Consider the following 27,980-nt stretch of genomic DNA (forward strand, 5'->3'; position numbering starts at 1 on the left):
CAAACAGCATTTTTTAACTGTCCTACTCCTGAACCAGAATTCCACATTTGCTGCAGGATTCATTTCTAGAAAAGAGTGCCTACCATGCATACAGACCCCTCTAAAAATGGCTTTGAGAACAACAGGCCTGACCACAACTTTTTGGTAACTTTAAAAACTGATTATCTTAAAAGTCTCACCCAAAGATAATATGAATATGCAATGAAGAACTTTACAGAAATAGCAAAGACCATAGATTACGAGATTGTTTGCAGCTCTCGTGTATGAGCATTTCTTGGAAAACATACTATAATTTGCACTGTACGTTAGCCAAATGACATTAATTGAACGTATCACACACATTGAAGTACATCCACGACTACGACCAGTGAATACATAAATTTTGCAGAGAATATGGGATGGTGGCAAAAGAACTAAAAGCACCAAAGGATTTTTACACAGATTGAAATAAGGCATTTCTGGCTGCGTCATTCAAAAAGATTATTTCTACAGTGTCAGACATAGCACATACATATATTTATATCTGTATTTACACACACAAACTAAAATGTACACAAATAGCTAGTTATACTACTAACACTTACTACTACCACATAACTTCAGAGGAATTGCAAAGTAAATAGTGTATTTGTCAAACACTCCATTTCCTCCTCATTCATTCAAGGCATTTCACAGAAAGACAGACTAGCAGACCAAGCCAGAGAAGAGATATATGATTCAAGTGAGAGCACATGCAGATGTTGGTGATGAAAAAAATGTCTCACCAAACCAGCTGATTAAAGTTCATGTCAAGAAGAAAAAAATCCATGCAATTTGGTAGTACATAATTGTACAAGCATAAGGGGTCAAAAGAGTAACATTAAGCGATTGTTTAAAATATTTGGTACTGTGGTAGTTTGGGCTAGGCCTTCCTTGGTGACCAGTTTGTAACCAAGGAAGGGTCCAGATTTACCCAGTATTCCCTACGATTTTTACGTAAACCAGACTATAAGAAGAAAGGAGGGAAGGCCTTCGCTCTCTCTCCTTCCGGTGGCTTGGAGGTGCAGGTTCCCTGCTGTTGAGTCTGTCATGTTGGGGAGCGAGGCCTGGTAAGGCCTTGTCGACCTTGGGAGGCGGAGGTTGCCGGCGATCGTCCCGGAGCGACTCTCAGTTGTCTCAAGGAGAGTAGTGAGATATTTCTTTGCTAACTCTTTAGTTACTAGATCTCGGGTTACTGATTGGGATATATATATATATTTTATTTTGGTTTTGTTCCTTTTCCCTTCCCCCTTCCCTTTCCCCTGTGAAATTGTATATATATTTCAATTGTATATAACTGTAATATAGGTGTAAATATATTTATATATATCACTTTAGCTGTCTCTCTCTCGTTTCGGGTTTTCTCCCTCTTCTCTCTGAGGTTTTGGGGGGGGGGGGGACACGACTTCTTGTGGTAAGGTGTGGAGACTTGGTAGGGAGCCAGCTTCAAACCATATCAGGTACTATAATTTTAAACAGCAGAAGTCTAAAAAGATCAGGGTCTTCGTTACTTTAATAAGAAACTCTGCCTAGGTACCAAGGTTTCAAAGCTATACACTTTTCTAAAATAAAAAACTGAAAAGGAAGTTTCTGTCCAATGACCTTACAGGACTTACACAGATGTAAAGAAGGAGGTCAATGTGCAAAGCACCTCCATTCAAGGTTTATTCAGCATATCAACAGCCAGTTGTAAAAAACATGGCTCAAAACATAAGTATGCTTTACTGGGTCAGCACAATATGCATCTCATTCACCCAAGCACTTCATTGTTGTTTCAGAGACACTACCCCTTCTGTGAGCAAACCACCCCTTCTGTGTCCCACTCCTGCTCGACCAGGCCTGCTGGAAGGTCCATCACTGACTCACCCTTCCAATATCCCTGTTTTCCACTAGTTTTGTCAAACTCTGCTTTAAACATGCTGGTCCTTTCTGCGCCAGAACCTTCTACAGCAGCAAGTTCTAAAAAGTCACACTCCCCTTTGTCTAAAATACCTTCAATTGTTCATTTCAGAGTAAATTCCCACCACTTCTGACACTATTTTCTGCACTGTGGGACTGCATGACTAGCTCTGTCTACGTTAATAAAGAAGCAGCAGAACCTAGTCTGCCACAGGGTTCTGGAATGGGGGTCTGCAGCCTCAGTCATGAGGCTGTCTGGAAGGAGCCATGACTGAACATAACAGCAACTTCACTGCTCTCTGACAAGAGAGACCTATGTCTCATGCACTATTCTTTAATGCTACACGAATTTACATTTGTTCTATGTAGACAATTCACCCTGGAGGAGGTCCTTAATCAATTGCATGTGCTCTTCTCAAGGTTTTAAATTCCTGAGACAAAGCGCTATCAGCTTTCTTTGAAAAATGGTTTCTACAGGATGCAGAGGTAATATGAGAGTAAAGTGTTTGAAAAAGACTGACAGTTACATAAATTTCTCTTTCCTTTTTAAAGTTTGAAGCCAGCCACCTCCAACTTTAAACAATATACAGAAACTTCATCATATATGCAATTTTCCCAGGAAGTTTGAAGTCCTTCCCCTTATTATCTTGCTGAGATTTCAGTCCAGAAAACAACAGATCCAGATCTGCATAGAGGTGGGTGACACCTGTTGAAGAAAAACAGCACCCATGGGGGTCTGAATGCATGCCCATTAGCAGCCCAACACTCTTTCCAGCAGAATGCAGGCAGCACACCTGCTCGAGAAAGGTAAGGCTGCCTTTCTCCAGCCAAATCCTCACTGCTCTCCTTCATCCCAGTATCCCTAGGAATCAGTCACCTGCTGAGAGCAGTGGTTCATTCCCCCTCCTCCCAACAGGAACAAACAAGGGAGCCTATAGTCACTCCTCACTCATAAAATAGCAGCAGATCTCACATTTTCCATTTCATCACTTCTTTGCATTTTTGTTTCAGCATCTTCATTTCTCCACTGCACATGCATCTGTATTTGTGGAAAAGCAATAGAAGACAGATGGACAGTCTATTAAGACAATCGTTACTCCAGACACTGGAAAACTTGTCTTTTTCATCCTCATCTCATTGGCAAACCAACACTTTGTTCTGTGTGGGAAAATACCATACAAAGGAAATGTCTGAAAGCAGCAAAGGACTATGTGCATCATGAAAGCTCAGTGTTTGTCAATGGCTATTTTTCTTCTTTGTTAAATGACCTGGCTTTGGCTTCTCTGCAGCTACAACACCGCTTTTATTATATGAAGGTTGGAACTCCCCCAAAGCCAGAGCTAGACAGCTGAAGACGAGAATTCACATACTAAAATAAGAGGGGGAAAAGGCTATCTCTGAACATACTTGGTTTACTCTGTTCACAGAAAACATTAAAGGGCATAATAAAATTTAAAAAGTTAAAATTCACCAACATCACATCTAGCCTTGAACTGCTGTCAGCTAAAGCTTATTTTTTTCCCAAAAATCATCTTCTTCCTAGAATCTCTAATCAAATCTCTTCCCACTGAAGATGAATCTTGCAGGTACACAAACACATTGAGGAAAGTATACACTTCTATCCATGTTTCCTCCCTCTGTCTCAATAGTCCCCAATGAACCTTTACAAAACCAACAAATGCCCAAAGGACTGCAGCAATGTATAACTTAATCCTCCTGTGACATGATGTAGCTAGTTATAAGCCCAAACACCAAAGATCTACCAAGAGTTTTATCTTGTAGCAATTTCTGATGTGGTGTGGTGGTTTGGGCTAGGCCTTCCTTGGTGACCAGTTTGTAACCAAGGAAGGGTCCAGATCTACCCAGTATTCCCTACGATTTTTATGTAAACCAGATTATAAGAAGAAAGGAGGAGAGACCTTCGCCCTCTCTCCTTCCGGCGGCTTGGAGGTGTAGGTTCCCTGCTGTTGAGTCTGCCATGTTGGGGAGCGAGGTCTGGTAGGGCCTTGTCGACCTTGGGAGGCAGAGGTTGCCGGCGATCGTCCTGGAGCGACTCTCGGTTGTCCCAAGGAGAGTGGTGGCATATTTTCTTTGCTAACTCTTTAGTTACTAGATCTCGGGTTACTGACTGGGAGATATATATATATATGTATATATACACATATATTTTATTTTGGTTTTGTTCCCTTTCCCTTCCCCCTTCCCCTGTGTAATTCTATATATTTTAAATTGTATATATTTCAATTGTAACATAAGTGTAAATATATTTATATATATCACTTTAGCTGTCTCTCTCGTTTCAGGTTTTCTTAGTTGATTGTTTTTTCTCCCTCTTCTCCCTGAGGTTTGGGGGAGTGGGAGAGGGGACTTCTGGTGGTAAGGTTTGGAGACTTGGCAGGGAGCCAGCTTCAAACCATATCATGCGGTAAGAACCAGATATCAAAAACAAACAAAATAATAATTAAAATAGAAAAAAAAAAAAAAAAAAAAAAAAAAAAAAAAAAAAAAAAAAAAAGAAAATCTACCAAGGAAACAACCAGGAAATTTACCAAAATCTATAAAGAAAGAGGAGAAATGGAAGTAGAAGCATAACAGGTCAGACAAGCACTAGAAAAAGGACAGACAGCAGCAGCTGTGTGCCAGAACACTGGTCAGAAAAAAATAGCTGAGAGGGATGAAGATGCGTGTCACTATGTCAGTCACTAAGAAACAGAGGAAATTTTACTAAGGCAGTGAATAATGTTACCCATTTCATACAGGCTCACAGCTTGAGTTTTCTCCCTTACCCTTACAATCCTGCTTGAGGCAGATGTGCTACACTAATACATACTCAATTTAGCACTTTAGGTTCATGCAGATACTGTGCACAGCACAGAAGTGCTACCTTTCAAATAGATCTTTCAGATATATCTTCTTCCCCCCACTATCTTCCAGAGAAAGTCAGCATCCAGGCTAGAAATACACAGCAGTAAGGAAGCTCACAGTTGCACAGTTCGTTTATATATATATATATATAATATATATATATATGTACATATGTGCATTTAGCAGCTGCTATACTAAGGAAGCATGAATGCTGAAAGTGCATTTATCAGGGAAGTCATCAGTCAGATTACATCTTCAAAAATAGGAAATAACAAGCTTTCCAAGTAAGCATGAAAACCCCATTAAAGGTATTCAGAAGGATGAAAAATGGCAACCTCAGTTCAATTTTCTCCTCTCCCCACACATATCCTTACTTAACTACTTTATTTTAACGAAAGCTATCTGTGTGCTTCATAGGACCTACTAACAAAGACAGTATTAAAGACTGCACAAAGTCTACCTGAACATTGTCCTTAGAAACACTAAGCAAGGAACAGAGTGCAGACCAGCATCTGTAGCCAGAACATCTTCATTCAACACCTATTCTCTCCACGCCAAAGTAGGTAGTTCAATTTATTCCTCTAGGCCAGAAGCAAAGGTATTCCAAGCACTTGTGTTTCAGTATGGAAACAGCTCTAGTTAAACAAGCAATCCCATACAGATTACCATCTGCACTAAAAATAGTAACTCATATAGAAAACAACATTCTGTGTTTATGCATGGAATTATGTCTGTATCTATTTCCTCTTTTTACAAATTTATCTTACTTTATGTAGTTAAGACTGTTCCAAACAGTAATCTAAACCAACATATTTTATATAACTTAAAAAAGGCACATTTTTTTGCATTTCATAAAACCTGAGGATTCAAAATTTTTAGCTTACAAAATTTTGTATTCAGTAATGTAAGTAATTTAAGAAGAGAACCTCATGGGGAACATAAAAATCTTTATTGTCCACTTTTAGGTAGAACTTAGTTTCTTTCATAATATCTGGTTTTACTTTTTGATGCCATTTTACTGAAGCTTAGACAATTTTTTCCATCAAGTAATAATCAACCATTTTCAGGAAACAGAACCAAACTAATATTACACAGACTGCTACAAAATTTTTTACAGGATAATATAAGTGCCACTCCAAAAATCAGAAATGTTTACTCAACATTCCTGCTCCAGGATGTAATTGCACTACTTTCATCAGAGAGCAGACAACTTGTGGTTAGCCATTTATTTTGTATTTTTTCCTGGTGTTCCTGTGTGGTCTTGTCAGATGAGTCTTTGAAAACACAAGCTGATGAAAAACACTCTACTTGCAACCGTAGATTTTGCATACCTTCTATTTATTCTCCTTTGAGATTAAAAGATTAGTGGTACTGACCATTTTGAACACATCTCTCAAAGTGTTTCACGTTATAACAGTATATTGAACCAGAAAGTCTCAATCATATTCCCTTATTGCTACTAACCACAGATAATATTAATACAGAGCCACACTCACCTAAGCCCTAACAGGTAAATCAGAGGAAAGAGAGAGAGTAAAGGCTAGTACTAGGTAGGTTTGTATTTCTACTGAAGAACATGAACCACACACACAAAAAAATCCCAAACAAACAAAACCCAGCAAGCAATGGTGTTAAAACTTCCTGGTTAAAACTGTTATTCATATTAAAACAACACTTCTGTGATGTACAACTATTTTAAAAAATACTGAGAAGGAATAAAGGTTAGCCTGATGGCAGCAGACACACTTGTCACTGTGGCAAAGAGCAAAATAAGGCTCCTCTCCTGATTCTCACGCTGCTTCCAGCTCTAACCATTCTTCACATTCTGGTACCTAAATCAGTACTATGAAAAGTAGGTTGTTCAGGCTCCAGCAGACATGCCAAGCACAAGAGAAAGAGACATACAGAAAGAGAAAGCACTTGCCACGTCAGATTCAACCTTTACCTTTGAGAGAGTAAATTTATTAAATTATATGATGTTCAGTACACATATACATTCTGATGTTTAGCCTCCAACTCAGAGTAAGAACAATTTAGCAGCAAAGCATACCATGTTATGGTAAAAGAATGCATCAATAGCAAGCTAATCACCAAAATTATTACTATTTCTGCAGAACCTCAGATTTTTATACCTAAAAAAATTTGAATTAAGTTAACCTTAGCCTTATTATTGTAACCATATTCACAGTCACTTTCATCACAGACTGGAGTGATGACACCCTTGGCCTGCCTGTCCGAGTGGTCTCCACCTTTTCGATTAGCTATTCCATTGAAATATTAACTTCTAGCAGAAATACAAGAAAATAGCCATCTTGAAAAATTACATAAATTTGGGTCACTGACTAGTGCAGGCTGCAAACAACTGGGAGCACTGTGTGCTCCCACCCAGCCAGGAAAAGATTTGTTTCTGTTTGTACTGGCCTGAGGCTTGGAACTTTAATTTCTCTCCTCTGCCATGCAAATGAACCAGGATAATGTAAACTGGCATAAGCACAAGGATCACATTCAGCCACAAGACCTAAAGCTCTTGTGGAAATGGAAATCAAACACAACAGACATTTACAAAGTTATTATACAGTGCCTGCCCTGTAGCTGATTAACTTGGTCACTTACCCAAGGACAAATAATTAAAGAAAAACTATTACATTAAACACAACTGTTACTTAACTCAACTGACTTGCTCCTTCCTTTTGGCTCAAAAAACTATGCACTTTAAATTTCCAAATAACTATCCTAGTTATTTCCCTGGCATTAAAATCAGAACCTCTTATCGCAGCAAGTAAAGAAAAGCTCACTAAAACATATGCTTAACTCAATTTTCATGATCCTTTCTAAAGGACCAATGAATCCACGTGAAATACTAAATTTTAATTCTTCCTTCTAACAACCACGAAGCTCCACAAACCCTTACTCTTCTTATCTCCAATCTCATCAGTATCACTTCATCAGGATTCTCCAGTTTCCATTCACATCTGTTGCACCAAGGGTACTTTCATATCGTCACAATGGAAAAGTAGTTTTTTCACCCTTCTCTCAGAACAACAGTTTCCTTCAAATTCTTCATGATTTTTACTTTATCATAGCTTAAGACTTCTTTTCTTGCACTTTTAGAGGATTTCATTCATTATCACAGCAGTTACTATTCCTTCTACCCTACCAAAAAAAAAAGAAACCATTCCAAGAACAGACTCTTCAAATAAAGTCATTTCTAGATCACAGCAATTTACAAAAGCAACAGTCCCATGATACACTTGCTAAAAGCTGAAATAATTTAATGGAAATGTAAAACAAAAACCATGTGAGACTAGAGAATCCTTATTCCAAAGTCTTAGCTAGTTCTGACATCCAATTGTTCCAGCATCATCTTCATTATTACAGAGTACATCATGCAATGTATCAATTTTGCTGTTTAAATCAAATAAAACTTTTGACCTATCTTCGCTGCTTGGACATGTTTGTTTGCAGGTCTGCTGACAAAGCCGATCGGCAGACTGGTATTTTTATAAATGCTGGGAAGAGAAAGCACAAACACTGTTTTTTGAAGACTTGAGGTGTGTCTGTGAACATCTATTAATGAAGAGGTAATTTATTAATAAAGAGGTAATCTTTCAAAAGAAAGCTACCAAGTCTCAGTCTAGTCAAAAGTAGGTATTTATCACTCAACAGATTTCACTCAAAATGCCGGGATGGTCAGAAGTTTTACTCTTTCAGGATCTTCAATCTGGCAAAGTAGGCTTCTTAACAATGGCAAGCCATTTGACAAAACCAAGCAACTAAGAGTAAGCAGCAATACTGGAGCACTGGGAAAACACCATCTGCAAGTGTATAGTTAGCTACTCAAGATTTGTATGTTGAATTTTTGGTATTATGTGACTTTCTTTGTATGCAGTTTAGGGCAGAAAAATCTGTAAAATTTTTCAATTGTCACTGTATGTCAATGTAGCCCTTGCCCCTTCCTTTACAGCAAATGTACAACTTCCAGACAAGAACCCACTTTTCTACAAACACATAAAACCTTATTGACCGTAGTCAGAATATACACTGTTCTCCCAAGCAAGAGTGTACATAAGAGAAAGGGAAAAAGAGAGAAAAGAACTCTCTTGCTAATGTTCTTTCAGCAAAGATTTATAATCCCTTAATGTTGCCAAACAAACCTACTACCTCCAGTCAAAGAGAGCCTAGTGATTGTATACTTGTTTTATTTGTTAATTTTCACTACACACAAGGCTTTAAGGCAGTAAAATTTTTCATAAGCTGAAACCCTCAGCAGTAGAGAAACCACAAGGAATGCAGAGATGTGATTACCTTCTTCCAAGTTCAAAACATTACTTCAGAAACATCAGCATATAAAGTAGGTTGAATTGCTGAGGAATGAACATACCTCAGTTTGTCCACCAGCCAACTCTCCAGACGACCTGTTGTCAGCCTGTTTTAAACAAAGGGTTGCTTTAATTAGTGAAATATTACTGACAGGGTAAATTCCAAAAATACTTCACTACAATTAGAAAACCTTTTCCCCCCCATTAAAACAATTTTTTAAATAGCACTTAACCCCTATACAACCACATGGGTAAGCTCTAAGTATATCCATTTCTCCTCTGTACATCAAAAAAATAGTTAAGTGAGCAATAAAAATGTTTACCAAAGCATCTGAAAAAGCTTACTGATATTATTACCAGAGGATTATGGCAACAATTCATTTCAGACCTGTATCAGATCCTGATAGGACTGAAGTTCCTTATGGGGGGCAGAGGGGAGGCCTGTGGCATGGAGGGGGGGGGGGGGGGAAGCATAAAGGAAAGCAAAATGCCAGACAACTGTTCAAACCAGTTTTCAGTTCAGGTTAAGTTGAATTCACAGCCTATTACTATACTGACTGCAGCTGTCACATTCCCCTAGTTGCAATTAATTTTCCACCTTTTTGCTTTCCAGTTATTCTTCTACCACTTTGAGCAACTTAACAGGCCATGGTTCACCATGTGCCCCCAAGACTCTAACCTGTCCCTGCAAAGTCCCCCATACAACCACTAGCATATTATGCTTATACATCATAGCAACTTGAACTGTGGAAATCAAAATTTACCACTGATAGAACAGGCAGTAAGACATCAATACCAGTGCATATATTTTTAAACAAAGAAATACCATTTTGCAACCAAATAAAGAGTGGAGTTAAGTATTTTTTTCTTAGAATAAGTGATAAAATCCTTTAAAGTTAAGCCAAACCAAACTCTGCAATTCAGTAACCTGAACTACTGTACTCTATAAACTCAACTATGACAAATTAATCTTTTCCATGCAAAACATGCACATATACACAAGCTATTAATTGTATAATACCTACACCACAACATACAGATGCCCTTTTTTTGTTCTTACTGCTTGCATGTACTGCGAGTACAGACAGACGCCTTCAGACTAAATGAAATGTCTTGTCATAATGACACTTTGCAGAATATTTATTATCTTTCTATTACTCTGCCTCTTGGAGGATGGCTGTGTTTAAGTCTCTCTCTGAGATTGAATGTAGTCATATGAGTGTGCTCTGTGAAGAGGAGAAAACTCCTTATAGACTTCTTGGTTTATGTGAGGTATTCTATAAACATCAGGCTCCCCGAACTGAGATTAAGATTTCATTCATGCAACTTGGTGCTCCAGTAAGCTCAGTCTCAGGAAAGCAAGGTCATCTAAGTGAAAATTTCTAAAACAATCTGACTACCTGGAAGTTTTACACTTACAGGTGTCCAACTCATGTCATCATTTCCAAGCATTACAGCCAACATGAGCTTGTACAGCTCATAATCTACTGAAGTGATTACTTAAATCGTGACCTATGCTAAGAGTTTCTCTTTACCGTTGACTGATTTAAATCTAGAGGTAAATACTTCCACACAGACAGCAACATACCATCATCCTCCAAGGACCTCCAAAGGTCCTCATATAATAAGTCCCTATATCTTACGCAATTCTCAAAAAAAAAATAGTTTTTGCAGGTATTGCACAGTTAATTTTCTTTAACTCACCCAACTTTCTTTAGTCATCAGCTTTTTTTCTTCAAGAGACATTTGTTAAGAAAGCAATTCTATTACTAGAAACCACTTCTGGCACCTGCAAAATGGCAGGATTTGCCAATTTTTTAATTTTTTTTTTTTAATACTTCCATATCACCCAAGATTTCTCAAACATAAAAAAACACCCCATGTTTTTCTTGGTTTACTCAAATTTAACCTCGAATACACAATCTCCTACTAGCAGAGGCCCAGCCACCAGCAGCTGACAAGAAGTCTCCATGAGTTCAGGAGGATTCAATTGCCCCCAGTTTCTTTTAAAAAGGTCTCTGTGATGTGGGTGAGTCTTTATATTGTTTCCTTAGGACCCCAAAGCAGTCAGAATGAGCCAGCAACTACAAAAGCATCAAGGCAACTCATCTAATCAAACTGAGGACAGACTGCAATTATTCATCCTAAAACATGGCCTTTGTAAAACATACTTCTGAACAAAATTCTGTGAGATTTTAAAATAACCAAAGAGAGATCTGCAACACAGGAAAAAATTCCACTAACTAAAGACTAGAAGCTTATGCCAGCACTGACTTTTATGTGCTTCTAGTTTCTATCTTAATCAAGAAATAAAATCTTCATTTGTGGCATGATATACCCTCACAGAGATTAAAAGTTTCAAATGACATATATGCACACACAAACCTTTCCAAAGGTTTCCCACCCTAGTCCAGGGTGGGAAAAGAGGCAGGAGATTAATTATATCTCTAACCTGATGAGTGCTATCTTACCTGCAGGATAAGCACTCAGACAGAATTCTGAGAAAATACAGTGTGAAGAAAATCCTGATACTTTTGGAAAATCTTGACTTAAAAGAGCAACTTGAGAGGAGGCAGGGCAATACAAGTTCAACAGAAAACAATTTCAATAATCTTTAAGAAGTCTGGTTGAGAAACAGATAATTGATATCACCAAACGCCTGCTTACTTTCAGGTTACTTAAATATATATAATCATATACCTAAATATATGTAATCATTTCTATTCATATTTAAGATGTCTGAAGTTGAAATAAACAAGAACTAATTATGTTCATAAGAGTGAACTATTGTGGATTGACAATAAAGAAAATTTTCCTAAACTCACTGACATTTCTACATAGTACCCACATCCTACAGACAACCACAACATTATACACTGAGATGCATGGGAGGCTTTGAGTGATACTGAGCAGTTTTACTTCCCTCATCCTGCAGAATACATGATGTTGTTCTGAATGCAAACTCAGATGGATTAGTGCCAATTTCTTCAAATATCATAGATTAGGAGTTGCGTAGCCTTGCTTCCCCATCTCTTTTTTTCTTCCTTCCCATCTGCTTTTTCTTGCATTCTCTCTATCTAGTCTGGAACTCCATCTCAGCAGACAGAGAAATGTCTTCCTGCAGGCAAGAATGAACAATCTCTCTCCAGTTACAGAGTCATGTGTGGGCTATGAGCAATTCTGCAAACATAAAAGGAAGGAGGGAATTTGCTACCCATACATTAACAAGCTAAAACAAGCCAACCTGCAGATGGAAAGGATCAAAGCGTCTGTTTAAGTCACCTTAAAATTAATTCCCTCCAGGAATGTTCACCATCTTCCCCCATTCACACTATGTTCCCCCAGTCCCTCTCAGAGCAAAAAGTCAAACTCTTTTAAACTAATATGATACTCCCCAGAATACACGCATCCTTCCTTTCTCTTCGAAGGACTATGTTCCTACCTCTTCTCTCTCTATCTCCAGACATGTACAAGCAGATAGCTGACAGTTTTTTCCCCTGTTGTCTATCAAACACAACATTATCCTTCACCAAAACAATTCAATGTAGGTTCAGGTTGGAAATGGCACCTGCATCACAAAAGAGTCATTTTTCATATGTCTGTCCTTTCCCAATGATAAAATAGCAAAAGCAATATCTATCATCCGTAACACAGATTCTTTGAAGCAAATTTGCTTTATAAAAAAGAAAAAGTGAAAAAGTAAGAAGCTAAATATATTGGGAAAGGCAAATATATAGATTAAGAGAGGTAGTTCTTCTAGTATTTCCACAATTTTATTCACATTTGAGCTGCTACATTTTTCTCTTAGACAAGCTGAAAACTATCATGATTTAGAGAAGGTCTGAAAAAAGATTCTTGTTCTGCTAAACTACGGACAAAAAAGCTACCTCTTCCAAAAAAAGTCTAGTTGTTAACATGAATAACCCAGTTTCATTCCTACAGAAGCATCAAAATTCCCATTTTTCACAAAAAGTGTTAAAACAGGATATTAGCTGCTGTGGTTGGTTAGAGCTATAATAATACCAAATCAAATTCTCACCACATCAGGACACAGGCTGGATTAAGGAAGCAATGGCTCCTGTGAGTTTACAAGCAAACCTATCCTGCTATCACCCATGTTACATCCATCAGCTTCACTATACTGAAGAGTGTGCAATTCAGAAAATCACCGCATTTCTTCATTAACTAATTGATCCAGCTACACCTGAAATACTTCATTATATCAGCTATATCACACTGAAGTTGTACTCAATCTTCATCTGAGCACAACACTGTTTCAGAAAGTGCAGGAGAACTTCAGTTCTGAATACAGCAAGTCCATTACTTGAACTAAAATTCCCAAATCTATTACCACATACAGCAGATTTCATGGCCATAGTAAACAGATAGAACTGGTGCCCAATTTGGTGTCATTAAGAAATAAATGGAGCAAGCTCACCACTTTTGAGAACTATCAAAACATAGTTCATGACTCACGGGAAAACCTTGATTTGCTCTGTATACATGCTTCATCTCTCATACCACTTCAAGTATAATGAAGTGAAAAATCATGCCTGCTTGAACATTCCAACTGTTCTGAAATGTTTTTCCTTCTCAGCTCTATGGGTCTTTGGAACACTACAACTAACTACAATAGCATCCACACGGGTAAGCCAAAGCAAGTGAACTGAACTACCCAAAAACGTTAATACAGCCAATGCTCCCTCTACACACACTGTAAGAGAAGCATCTTTCTCCCACAGCAGTAACACCCATAGCCCTGCTCTAAGCACCAGATGCACAATTCCACCTAGTTAAGCAACATCAGACATCACCGTGCAAATGACACCTGAGAAACTGAAGTTGCTTTGCAAGAGGTAGGAACAATTATTGTATCCCAAAAGACAGAAAATGCATTCAAGAAGGCTAAGTGTCAAACTCCTTCCCTGCATATCATTCTCTCTCCCTGCATATCAGTATCAAGCTATATTACTGATGATTATATCAGTATGAGTCAGATACAGTGAGCACATGTGACAGTAAAGTCTGCTTTGCTTGAATTTCAGTCCTGTGCTCCACACATTAGTCACCACATTCTTTAAAAACAAAATAAAACTCAATCAAAAAATGTATTAAAAGGAAGGAAAGCCTTTATTCACATTTTGTTCCAGCTCAGCCTAACCATGTTTTCTGTATTAAGCAAAATAACTATTTTTTCACAAAATCTCATACCTGCAGGGAAAGCAGTTTCACTGAAAGGCACACAGATAAGGCACTAACCAGTGCAACTGGGTGTTGATATAATGTGTTAATTCATTAGAGGCCTTCCTCTTCACAAATGAGCACCAGCCATTAGAAAACAATTCTCAAAGATGCTTCCGATTATTCATCAGTTCCTTCAAGCCACATGTGATCTTGCACCACATGATCACAGACCATTTTGATACTATTATCTTAAACTAGACTATGAATCAAGGTATTGGTCCTGGTTTCCCCCAGAGGTACTGTTCTGTACTTCCTGATTTGAGATATCACAGCTGAACACAGCCACTCTTTCCCAATTAGCCTCCAGATCTTCTTTCTTAGGAAGCGTTAAACCATCTCCTGCAGGCCATAATGAAAGCTGGAGTGCCTCATTAAGTAGTCTCTAGCTTTCAGGAAAGGTCAGCTTGTCGACAAAATTTATGAGCCTACCTGTACAAAAAAAGGGCTATTATCTTTTCAGAACACAATGAGCATCTGCATTTCAAAATAAAACTGTGAATAATAGCATGTATACAAACAGGAGACAGTCAAAGTGTTTCAGTTACATAGAAATAAAAAGTTAAAACTGCATTTTTTAAAATTAGCTTTCTTCAAAGTAACTTTGCACAGCAGAGAAAGCAGATATTTAACAAAAGAATACTCCCAGCTTAAGCCAAAAGATTTTGACATGCTACTCTTGCCCTTCCTGTGGACTAGAGTTTTAGCTGCCTTCTGGAATAACTCTTCTAGAGATTAATTTCCTAGACAAAACTACAAATTACTTGATGCACTTCATCAACTCTAATAACAAAACCATTGTGCTTCAGCAAAGCAACTCCTTGGAGTAAAGTCCAGTGCTTACCAAGGTGGGGAAGGGGGGAGAAAATATCACAAATTAAGCACATTCCACGAAGCAGAACAGAAATAAAAGCAAAATATTAGACTGAAAATGCAAAATTTTCAAGCTTCAGAAGGCAAGAAGTCTACAGAAGAAAATTAAGTGTCATGCCAGAATTAAACTCATTTCTTTTCCTGTCCCATCATTAAGTATCTTGAAACACCTAAGTAATTGAAAAGCTTACACATTTAAGTATGCTTCTGGACAGAAGGCAGGCAAAGGAGTGGCAGGACAGCACCAAAATATTTCATGTAACCACAGTATATAAGACAGAAGTAAAAGAATATTGGCATCCATAAAATACAGTAGAACGTGAAAAGCTCTCCAAATAACACAGAACTGGAATTAATTTCAGCAAGGCCAGTGCTGAATATCTGCTGAAAGGGAAACCTGCAAGGTTACAAAAAGCACAAAAGATGCATAAAACTCCTTTGAAAGCAACTACAGAATTATTGTCAGTTATTTCTTTTCACAGTCACAACCTATAAATAAGGTGTATAAGACTTGCCCATATTTACTTGCTATATTTCACTTATGGATTGAGGATGCACTTCTAAAATGTACATGTTTCTGATATTTGAAAAACACAATTTTTCTTTCAACAAGCTGCAATCAAAGTGTAAGAGCAGCTAAGAGAATAGCAGGGCTTTTTAGACACTTATAACCTTACGGCTCAAAAAAATCCAGTATTTGGGCTAGATAGGGGAAAGGAGAGCGGAATTTTAAGAAACGGGCTAATAATCTCAGTGGTTCAACTGAAATCTACTAATCTAAACATTTATTACTTAAAATCCAATCTACTACTAAAAACATACATCCTCCTCCAGAGTTTGATCTTAAACACCCTAACTTACTGAAACTGCCACTAGAAATGCCAGGTTTCCCAGAACCTGCAGTAATAGGTCATAAATTGTACTTGATTTTTCATCTTCTAAATCAAATCCATCTCAGCTGAAAACAAAAATTATCCTAAAGGCTAAGTGTGGCTGATAACTGCAAGAGTAAATGAATGACTGCAAAAAAAAAAGACAGCACTCCTCAGAAAAGCCTTTAATTAATTAAATATTTTGTGATCATAAATAAGTGTTTTCAGAGGTTTTTCAAACTCAAATTAAATTGACTACATGCTAAAATCAACATAATTAATTTAACCATAGACCTAGGCTCTCTCTTATTGACCACTGCAACAGACTACATGTTTATGACCTAAGATCAGGTAACAACTCCTTCACCAAAACCAAAGAGAATGGTTTGTTACCAAAATCCAGGCACCTAAAGTTTCTTTGTGTACATATTATAAATAAAAACCTGACAAATTACTCATAGCCTGGCAGATGTACAACATCAACAATTTGTTAAAAATTACATTTCAATTGCAAACACTACAGAAAGGCTCAGATCCACTGGATAAACAAAACCTAACGTATATTCAGGAAATCAGGTGTTCTCAGAAGTACAAATACACAATACCCACAAGGATATTCTTTGGTCTCACAGCTACTACTTCCAGGACACTGACTGCTAGGAAAATATCCTGTAACAAGTCACTATCATCCATCGGTCATCAAAGCTAGACAAAACAAAACCTTTCTTGCACACAAGCTGCATTTCAAAACAAAAGCTTGGATGCACACAAGCTGTGTTTCCATTACTAACACATTTACAACTAGGGGAAAAGTCATACAAGGCTGTGGAACACAGATTATATCTCCCTCTTCACTAGCTCCATGAAAGGCAGAAAACAAGGATGCCCACCATGTGGTACAGAACCTAACACTGCTAAAGGTAGGGGTTATGAACCACCCCACCTCTGGAAAAAAAACTCTCACAGGAGTAACTCATTAGCTTGCGCTTGGTATCAGCCAGGAATGCTTGTGCTACACCTGGCCAGAGCACATCTCAGTCTCTCCTGGTATAACAATTACACTTCATACTAAAGCACTGAAGCAGTAAGGGGAGAGTCTGCATGCACAGCATATAAAGGGGTAAAATCGTAGGACCTCTAAGCCAGTACACTCTCCTCTGATGTGGAAGGCTCAGCTTTAAGCTCCTTCTCTCCTTTGCTTCCAGATTGCAGATGAGCACCCCAAACACAGTGCTACAGCATCTGCCTCTTCTTGCCTCTGTGAATACTGGATTATTTACCACAATTCAAACACCAATTTTTTCCCCTTCCCAATGGGTTGCCCTCAATTCCACCCACCCTACTAACTACCAACTTACCCACCTGATCGCAACAAGCCATATCCACTGGCCACCACAACCCAGCTGCTGCCCTGAAATAGGAAAATTTAAACTAGCTGTTTCAAAGGACTTAGCTACCGACACTACAGCTGCAGAGGACTGGAGAAAGAGTTAAGTATATAGCCACTTCTGCCCTTGCAAGAAGCAACAGCAGCAATCTGACACTGACCAGCAGGCTGAAAGGAGATGCAGAACACAGCACACAGCTGTCTGGAACCTCCTCATCACCTACAGAAAAAAGATGGCAAGCCCAATGGAAGTGTCCCTGGGTCACTCTCAACTGCACCAACCTGCTGAATCATTAAAATGGAAATAGAGAAACCTGACAGCAAAGAAAAAAAAAAGCCTCAAAACACATTGAGATTAATAAGGATGATTTAAGACACAGAAGTGCCCTATTTTGGCAATCATGAAGCCTTGCAAAAACCTGAAGGTTTTGTCTAAGATATTTTCATGCTGAAAGACAGAAGGTGCAACTTGCTTTATTTTTTTTATTGGCAGAAAGAAACACTGATAGAGAAAATATTTCAGCAGAGGCCCTGGTATCCAACAAGACAATATTACAGAAATATAAATAGCCCTCGTCAAATTACACACTAGTAGCTTCTTTTTACCTTATCTTCTCAAAAGAATTTTAGTAGTACTAGCTGCAGAAAAAGCAAAAGTACATGAACACCTATGGAAGAAGGAAGCCAACCCATTTTACTTCAACTAAAAAGACAGTTGTAAATACACATATTGACAAGTGAGAATAGAGTCTGAGAAATGGTATGCAAGGGATAAGAAGGCAGAATGGTACATAGAAAATTTTATATGTGGTCTAATGCACATGCTTCCTTGTATTAAAAAAAGATCAAACTCATCACAGGATTCCATAGTTTCCCCAACTAAAATTATCTCCTTCAAGAAAAACAATAATACAGCATTTTAATTGAAAGAAAAAGTCTAAATCACTCTCAGTTTTTCACTCTGCAAGCATACAGTTTTGAACAGAGAGGAAAAAAGATGACCTCTAGTCCACTTTTTTTATTTTATTTATGTGGTTAAGGCTTAAAAGAGATCACCACCGAAGCTTTTGGGTTTTTTTAGTAAATTAATGCAAGACTGAAAGCTTAAATTGAACTGAACTCTAGACGTTTTCCCTGAATACATAAAACCTAATAGAGTGCTCTCTAAACATTACCATTCTTTTTCTCATTCCCCAAAATAGCAAATACATTCCTAAATGGATTAACATCCTTTTTCTGCCACCCCCAAAGCTAAGACAGTGTCTATGTAGCTTAAGGAACTACAAAGAGGTAACGGCATCTTCCCTTCCTCTGTCTCAGGCTGCTTAATTTCCTCAGATGGCTTTCAGTGGAGGTACACTGAAAGCAGGCTGCATCAACACATCTGTCCATTAGATTACTGCAGATCAATCTGCCACTTTATGCCTGAAGCAATGCATTCTCTCAATTCTGTTATCACACAGGTCTGTACCCACAGGGTAATTAGATAATAGCACAGTGGGATTGGGGGGGGAGAAAAAGAAAGAAGTGAACACCTAGTCCCTGTGAAGCAGGGTGATGTTAATTTCCTATCACTGGAAACACAACAGATCTTGCAGGCTATGAAAATTCTGCCTTAATATATCAAGCACAGAACACTACACCCTTTTCTGGAGCTTAACAAGTCCTGAGTATGCAAGTCCAGTTATATTCTTAAGCTGTGCAAAAAAATAGCAACTTTAGAAGCAGAGCTACATGATGAAATACATCAATACAGAAGACTACCGAATCAAGAGGGGAAAAAGGGTGAGGGGGTACTTTCATGCATCACCATTATCACTGCAGACTCCCTTACACTGCCATAAAGAAAAACTTTAGTCTTTCATTTACCAGAAGTAGCTTATTATGTTTATTCTGCCAGCCCAAGCACTGCACTGCACTAAAGGATGTGGCCAGCAGGACCAGGGAAGTGATTCTGCCCCCGTACTCAACACTGGTGAGGCCTCACCTGGAGTACTGCGTCCAGCTCTGGGCCCCTCAGTTCAGGAAAGATGTTGAGGTGCTGGAGCAGGTGCAGAGAAGGGAAACAAGGCTGGTGAAGGGACTAGAACACAAGTCCTGTGAGGAGAGGCTGAGGGTGCTGGGGTTGTTTAGCCTGGAGAAGAGAAGGCTCAGGGGAGACCTCATCACTCTCTACAACTACCTGAGAGGTTATAGCCAGGTGGGGGTTGGTCTCTTCTCCCAGGCAACCAGCAGTAAGACAAGAGGGCATGACCTTAAGCTTCGCCAGGGGAGGTTTAGGTTAGACATTAGAAAGAAATTCTTTACAGAGAGGGTAATCAGCCATTGGAATGGGCTGCCCAGGGAAGTGGTGGATTCTTTGTCCCTGGAGGTTTTTAAGATGAGGCTGGACGTGGCACTTAGTGCCATGGTCTAGCAACTGTGGTGGTAGTGGATCAAGGGTTGGACTTGATGATCTCAAGAGGTCCTTTCCAACCCGTCTGATTTGATGATTCTATGATTCTATGATTAATTTTAAAAGCCAAAATTAATGCAATGAAGTACATTCCTGTCAGTGCTAAAGGGTGCTGCAAGGAGCAAGGTAGAAGACTGCTCTATCCCCAGTTGCATAATATCATATTGCAGGCTATTTTTCTGAAATGTAACTTCTGTTCATCAAATGGCAGTCCTCACTTTGGGGACATTGGCCTGCCAAAACTTTAACAGCTTTGACTTTTCCTGGATGCTTGCTTTCCCACCCCTCACTAAAATAATTTGCTGCTAAACACCACAAATACTTACATCAAATCCCTGTTGTGCAAGAAAAAATTAAGCAGGGACCAAACTGACTTTAAGAGAAGCTATACAGTCACCTGGCTTATTTCTTGCCTTCCAGCCACAAAGGTACTAAGGCCGGGAGAAACACCAAAAAAAACACAACAAAAAATCCAAAAGCCAGCCCAACCAAAACAAACAAAAAATCCCCACAACCAAACAAACACAAAACAAATAAAAAAAACAAAAAAGGCTGAACCAATGTCATTCCCCGCCCCCCACTACTATCACACACATCTTCCTTCATAGCTGAAGAATCTTCGTCAAGAGGGATTTTTCAAGAGAAAGTTCTTCAGCAATAGCTCAGGTGTGTAGTTAATACATAAAGACCCTCATTCACTCATGGGTAGGCTTCGCGAACGAAGATTTGGGAAGGCACTATCCACTTTTGCTACAGGTACGCTGGTGGCTTATGAGGCCAATACGTGACAGACATATCCGATTGCAAAAGGCGCAGCAGAAAGACTCCTTAGATGGTGTAATCTGCAAGACATGGTTCTTTCTGCGTTGCCTTTTTTCCTCGAGAGTGATCCTGCGTGTGTTCTCGAAGGAGACAGCTGCGTTATAGATGGCGTGTCTCCAGGCCTCCCGATTTGAGGCCAGAGAAGACCAGTTATGGTGATCAATATGGCCAAGGCTGAGATGTTGTTTCAGGGAGTCCTTGTATCTTTTCTTCGGGGCTCCTCTCATGCGGCAGCCAGTGGCAAGTTCACCATAGAGCAGGATCTTAGGAAGGCGGTGGTCCTTCATCCTTGAGACGTGCCCTGCCCATCGCAGCTGTGTTCTCAGCAACATGGCCTCAATACTTGTGACTGCTGCTTGCTCTAGTACAGATGTATTGGTCACATAATCAGACCAGCGGATGTTAAGGATTGTCCGGAGGCAGCGCTGATGGAAGCGTTCTAGGAGACGCAGGTGGTGGCGGTAGATGACCCATGATTCGGAACCATATAGGAGAGTAGACAACACTATGGCTTTGTAAACACTGATCTTGGTGCTTTTCTTCAAGTGTTTATTACGCCATACTCTTTTGTGGAGTTTTCCAAAGGCACTATATGCCTTAGCTAACCTGTTGTCTATCTCTCCGTCGATCTTACCGTCTGAGGAGATGAGGCTACCAAGGTAGTTAAACTGTTGGACTGATTTGAGCTCTGATTGGCCAATGGTGATGTGGGGATGATGGGAGACTTCCTGAGGTGCAGGTTGATGGAGGACCTCTGTCTTCTTTAAGCTGACTTCCAGCCCAAAGAGCTCAGCAGCATCTGCAAAGCAGGATGTTAAACGCTGCAGGGCTGCTTCTGTGTGGGCAACAAGGGCGGCGTCATCAGCAGCTCCCGGACAAGATGGTTTAAGGTCTTGGTGTGGGCCTTCAGTCGCCTTAGATTGAATAGACTTCCATCAGTACGGTATCGAATGTAGACGCCGTCCTGATCATCGCGGTCTGCTGTGGCCCTTTGGAGCATCATGCTAAAGAAGACGGTGAATAGGGTAGGAGCGAGAACGCAGCCTTGTTTCACACCATTCTTAATTAAAAAGGGCTCAGAAAGTGTGTTGCCATATCTGACTTGGCCGTGCTGATCCTCATGGAGTGAGATGATCATTTTATAAAGACCCTCATAAGGATATGGTAACTTCTGATTACTTTCAGTGCCACATGTGAGCCCTCTGTACTGAGGCGCAGGAACTAAAGTTAACTTGACCTGCAAAGGTTCTTCTTTTCTAGGCTTCACTTCCTTGGTGCTGGTCAGTCTTAGCCTGTTGATCCACCCCACTGCTAAAAATGTCTGACATTTCTGCATCGAAAACAAAAGGAACTGCTCTACAGTGTCATTTCACTCAAGCAATACATTTTAATTCTTAAATCATCAACATGAGGTAAACAAATACCTTTACTTAATATCACTTCCACTGCGATCTTCTCAACTTTGTTCAATGAGAATTAGGACTCAGACTACCCATGCAACACTTTAAGTTGCACTTAAAGGGCAAAACTGTGGCAAAAAAATAAAGCTGTAAATTTTTGACAAGTTTTGTGAAGCTGAGGGATAAAGCACATTTAGCACTTGTTACTATGGTAGGAATTGTACAATCAGGAGATTATTCCAACATGCAAATGAATTAATATCTGATTCTTCAACTGGTAGCCAGAAAAACACCACTAGAAAATCTCACTAGGAATAAAACTGAACTCTAAGCCCTAAAATTAAATGCTTAACCAGTCAGTAAGTTTTTATATCTTTAGTTACTTTTAAATTAATTTCCTTGCATTGGTTTTCCTTCACTACAGCTGTTTTGCAATTTTAGCCCTGCTTGCTGTTTTGGTTACCATCTCTATTTTTGTTAAAGAGCATATTTAGGAGACACGTGGGTAACAATACTAATAAGGTTTTACCCAAATAAGACCCACACATCTCTCAAAAATACCACCTCATTCTCTGTCATTTTGGTCACTTACAGAGAAGGAAACTCAGACACAAAAGAGATGAAGAAACTCTCAATCAGCTTTGTCTAATGAAAAATAAATTGCTGTATTTTTTCAATATTCTGCACTATTATATCACTATCTCAGTGATATCGTCCAATCTTCTGCCAGCATAGAGCTTATCGTCAAAGAGACAGATGAGCCTGAGGGATGGACTCCCATGCCATCTGCAAGCAGCAGAGAAAGAGAGAAAGAAAAAGATCCCTGTTGTGGGTTCTGTGTTCAAGATATAAATATTTTCTGAATGACCAGCAAACAAGGAGCAGGCCAAAGAAGGTAATGCCAATGGTAATGATATCCCAAAATATCACAGTTGTTCAGTAAAACAACCTGCAGAAAAGTACTTTGGATTAAATCAGAGATTGCAAAAAACACTGATTAAACCACTTGTGGCCACTGTCTTCTCTAAATAATCACATACATGTCTATGCTGAAACGGAATGTTTTAATTTAACTCATGGAAAACTCCTGACAATGCAGCACTGATTCATGAGCACCTGTACTTCCAACAAATTGACTAAGTAAGCTTTCCAATAAACATTATTTATTAGAAACAATCAATTTATTTACCACAAACAAAAAGCCAGTTTTGGCTATATAGGATTAAAAATCCACTACTTCAAATACTTCAGAGGTTCTATCTCACAGCTTCAAAGTCATCAAGAACCTCATTACTTTCAGGAAAAATCCTGCTTGGCCTTCTATACAATAAACTTGACTAACTAACTGCAGCAGTTTCTTCTAATGATCAGCCAGCTTAAGATGTTTGTAATCAGTCATGAAGTTGAGCAGTATACAGAAGTTTCCTATCAAATATGACCTTAAAAAGACCCAGTCTCATTCATACAGCTAGCGCCCTTATAGCTCTCGCCACTGTTTCATTTCATACCTAGTAAAATGTAAACACTGCTATTACAAATGTAATGCCACCAGGCACTCCTCAACACAAAAAAAAATTCTGTTTAACATGTACACAGCATTCCAAAATTAAAAAAAAAAAATCAAATTCCACAAAATGCTGCAATTATCACCTAATCTTAGGCTTGGAAATGTGACCCTTGGTTAACATGCAACTCCTTACCACTCAGGAGACCACCTCGACTTGGAAGATCACGGCTCTAGAGCCTGAGCTATCCAGCCTGCACTCCTGGCCAGCACCAATGCAGGTTTATGACCTGTACAGTTGTCAAAAGACACACAAAGATCCTGAACCTCGATCCTCAGTAAATATTATTTATTTAGTAAAGGCACCAGGAAGCAACTAGAGATTTTGACCTTTCTTCATGCAGCTGGCAGATTTAGCCAGCGATGGCAAAACACTGCCAATAACATAACACTGCCAATAGTTCAGCAGTTTGGCACTGGGAGAGATCTGGGTGGGTACCAAAGACAACTCCATTTATCACACACACGAACAGATGCGCTGCAGTAGGCCGGGCAGCCTCGCAGGGGCTGTCCGTGGACGGCGACCCGAGGAGCCGGGCGTAAGGGCGGCTTCCCGCTGCCGGACGCACTTAAGTCCCACACCGGGGATCTCCCTGCCTGACAAGCCCACGGGTTTAAGTAACTTTCCAGGCGCGTGCCTAGCCACTAAGCTGCCCAGCATGGAGAGACCCAGCTTGACTACAAAGATACGAGAGCGCCTTCCGCGTCCCTCGGCCGGAGCCTGCCTGCGGACGGTATGGCCCTCAAGCCCGGCGCCATCCCGCCCTGCGGCGGCGCTCCGCCACCTTTACCTTCCCGGTAACGCGAATTCGTGAACGCTGTCCCAGCGGACGGCGCTCCCGATCCCTCTTGGAGATCATGCCCCAGCCCCCGGCCAGCCCCACCGCTTGCAACTAACTACCCCTCTCCCGCCCTAACGCGCCCCCCGTGGGCGAGAGTGCAGGCCTCCGCTCCCGGTGTAGGCTGCCCCCGGAACCACCGTCTCTCCTCAGTCCCAAACGCGGCGGCACTGCGGCCGCCAAGGGGCCTCCCTGCCCTCCCCGCCGCCAGACCTCCTCCGCCCCCCTAGTAACAAAGCCTCGCGCCGCTGCACCGGCCGGGCGCGCTCTCACTCCCATGGCTCCCGACGGCCGACAAAGTTTACCTCGCTTTCCTGGCTCCGCAACAGGGCACGGCGGCTCGGTCGGTGAGGGGATGCAGAAATCCCCCTCCCTCAGCGCGGACACACTTGTTTTTATTTCGTGCGCTTCCTCCCGCCGGGAAAAGCGTCCAGCGCCTCGTTCAAGGCTGGGGAGGAGGCGGGGAAGAGGCGCGTACCACCACTCCCGCCTTGGGGCGGGGGCGCGCGGAGCAGCCGTGCCGTGCCGTGCCCTTCTGCCCTCGCCCTGCGGCGACAACAACACCGGCCCCGTCCTCGGGCTCCCTCCCTGGCGCCATCTCCCCGCGGCAGCCTGGCTGCCCCGCTCGGAAGATTGGTCCGCTTGGGAGCGGGGCGGAGGGCATCGGGCGAGGAGAGCGCCGCCACCCCTCGGGCCCTGCATAGCTGGGCTTTCCTAGCCGTGCCCCGGCGGCTTTGAGCTTAACTGCAAGGCTGGGAGTTGCAGTCTCTGGGACACGAACACTTACCTCTCTCCAGGACGGCTTGCCATGGCTGCCGGCAGAAGAGTGAGCCCTACAGCCATGGGCAGCCACGTGCTAAGAGGCCACAGTAACGAGGCCGAAGTTGGCTGGGTGCCGAGAGGTCTACACCTGCCTAAGTTTCTCAGCACGGCACCAGAGGTGCCAGGATGATCCCCAGAAGCACTGCTTAGACGCTGCCTAAGGCTCTATATTCCGTGTGTTCATGCAAGTACAGTTCTTTACTGCACTGACATTTAAGTTATTTACACAGCAAGAATAACCTCTCCCTTCAGGTAAGCTCAAGAAAGGGCAGCTTCAGACCTGGAGTTCTGCAGGATCCACAAGCTAGGCACTGTCCTCTGTACCTGCTGGTTCACAGCTGCTGACTCTTGAATAAGGGGATAACTTACATGGCATAACACAAAGAACAGGGCAGGGAGGAAACAGAGGTACTACTGCCCTTTTACTTCACATTTCAGAAAGCAGAAGTTTCACCCAAGTTGCAAGAAATGAGAGTTCATGTCCGTCCTTTGATGTAGAATTTCATCTCCTTAGGTACCCTGAAACTTAGCTGAAACAGGTATAACCTGAGGCCCATTCCTTGCATTAGAATATATATATATACATTTATATATATATATATATATATAAAATCAAATATTTCCTGAAGCAAAGAGGAACTTCATTTATAGGATTGAGATGGCTAACACAGACCACACTATTAGCTGGTAGCTGAGTCATAACTTGAGAGGTGAATGCATATCATCAGCAACAATGGAAAGGATTTGAACATGCCTGTTATGACATCATATTGATGTGACCTCTTTGTAGCTTGATCCAGGAACAAGCTGATAGAAGTGATAAGCAAGAATAGATACCTTACTCTATTACTCTTAGAGACTAGATTTACAGCCAAGCCCATTCTAGCACTAGGCATTTCCCCCAGACGTATTTAGGCAATACAGTGGCTAATATGTGCAATTCTGTTACACTGAGGATGAAGGACCACCAATAGAGATCCCAGAGCCAGGTTTCAAAGTTCAAAGTCTGTTCTTTGCAATGCTTCATATTATGGGAATAGGCAGACAGCTGACCATATGGAAGGCAATGACACCCGAACAAATACATGTCACTGGGAGAGCAATATAATGAACACCATGCAAACAAAAGACACACTAGTTCCCAGATATGCTTAGGGTCTCACTTAGAGAAGACTATATTATATTGCTAGAAAAGCTCTAGCACATTTAGAAGCAGACATAATCAAAATCCTTTATTCATCATCACATTTTAAATCTCTTCTTTTTCTTTGTGCCAAGGAGAGAAAGAGAACGTGTTACAAATCTTTTAGACATGTGCATCTCACTGTTTTCTGAGATACAGTTTTTCTTAGACTTCCTGCTGGATCAATGCCATCTGCATAACCCCACTGTTATGGCTCATTTAAATAATATCTTATGTGTCCCTAAATTAAGCCAAGAGGCTCTTGGAATGGGACCAAGCTCTTAATCAGCAGTGTACAGATAATCAGCACCTTCAAAGCCTCACAACATTTGATGTTTCTCTTAAAGCCCCATCACACAAATCACCTGAAAAATTCACCAACAAAACAAAAACAGAATTACAGTCACCTTCTAGCTTTCAAGCAAAAGTTTCAAAACTTGACCTCCAAGGAAAAAAGGCAGAAATTATTATATTTTTAAAAATTTAAACTATCATGGGATTTAGCACTCAGACACATGATTTTGAAATGCAATACTTCATATATATGCAGATATCAGCTTACAGATGCACATATTTTTACACGACACTAGCCAAAGGAAAAAAAGTATTTATTTTTGCATAACACCTTGAACAACACAAAAATGTGAAGGCTCAATGTCAGGAAGTTCAGTATGTAGGGTTAATGCCACAGTGTTAGTTTAGCATAACCACGTTCTTTACATTTTATATTACATCTATAATAAATGATAGCTTCTTATATGTTTACATCTGTAATTATCATCTTTATACCCTGAATTCCTACCCTCCTCACTTCTCCTAGGAATGAGGAAGAATAGGAAAGGAGAGAGAAAATCTGTGTCTGTGTTTTAAAGAAGGTTCAGTGTATTTGAATTTGCCCAGAGGTGTAGTCAATGACCAAATTAAGCATTCATCTCAGACACAAACTTGCTTAATCAAGGAATTTGCTATATGAAGGGAGTTGCTACATTAACCTGCTAATCAAAATAGTCTTGCCTTCTAATTTAATAACACCACAAACACTTTTAAACATTCCAAATAATGGAGTAAGAAGAGTTATAGTAATGACTCATATCTTTTACACACTGGGGGTCACTGATTTTGCAATGTGCTTTATTCTTACTGTTTTCTATAGAAGTAATGAAATTTGAATCATGTATCAGGTAAACAAAGTTTTTTAATCAGAATGAAGGGGAATTGCTTTGTCAATCATCACTGTGTTGAAACTAACCATTCACACTTATCAGCAACCAAAAACTTGGAGAGCAAGCTATGCAGAGATCACAACACAGAAAAATGGTTTCAGTCCTATTGCTATTTTGCTCAAATAACACAAACACAAACTAAAACAATATTCTTTCATGTGCATAAAGTATATACAGTGATGACATATCCTATATTTA

At 40.2% G+C, this 27,980-nt stretch overlaps 1 protein-coding gene across 11 annotated transcripts in view; it reads right to left on the reverse strand.

Moving 5' to 3' along the window:
- Window positions 1–27,980, reverse strand: part of TNS3 (tensin 3) — a 229,485-nt gene that overhangs the window by 183,720 nt on the left and 17,785 nt on the right. For 6 of the 11 annotated variants that reach the window (XR_004357506.1, XM_032690219.1, XM_032690242.1 and 3 more), the window contains exon 2: window positions 9,164–9,208. The exons of 1 other annotated variant lie outside the window; for it this stretch is intronic. Coding sequence is in view for 6 of the 10 variants with exons in the window: in XM_032690219.1 (XP_032546110.1) it covers window positions 9,164–9,208 (45 nt within the window). In the remaining 4 variants the exon portion in view is untranslated. Of the gene's footprint in view, window positions 1–2,794; window positions 2,831–9,163; window positions 9,209–12,024; window positions 12,220–24,859; window positions 24,919–25,341; window positions 25,374–27,980 lie in introns of those variants that run through there. 4 more of the 11 variants (XM_032690383.1, XM_032690374.1, XM_032690210.1 and 1 more) reach the window with 4 other exon arrangements.

Source organism: Chiroxiphia lanceolata, chromosome 1, assembly GCF_009829145.1.
Source record: "Chiroxiphia lanceolata isolate bChiLan1 chromosome 1, bChiLan1.pri, whole genome shotgun sequence".
Taxonomy (NCBI): domain Eukaryota; kingdom Metazoa; phylum Chordata; class Aves; order Passeriformes; family Pipridae; genus Chiroxiphia; species Chiroxiphia lanceolata.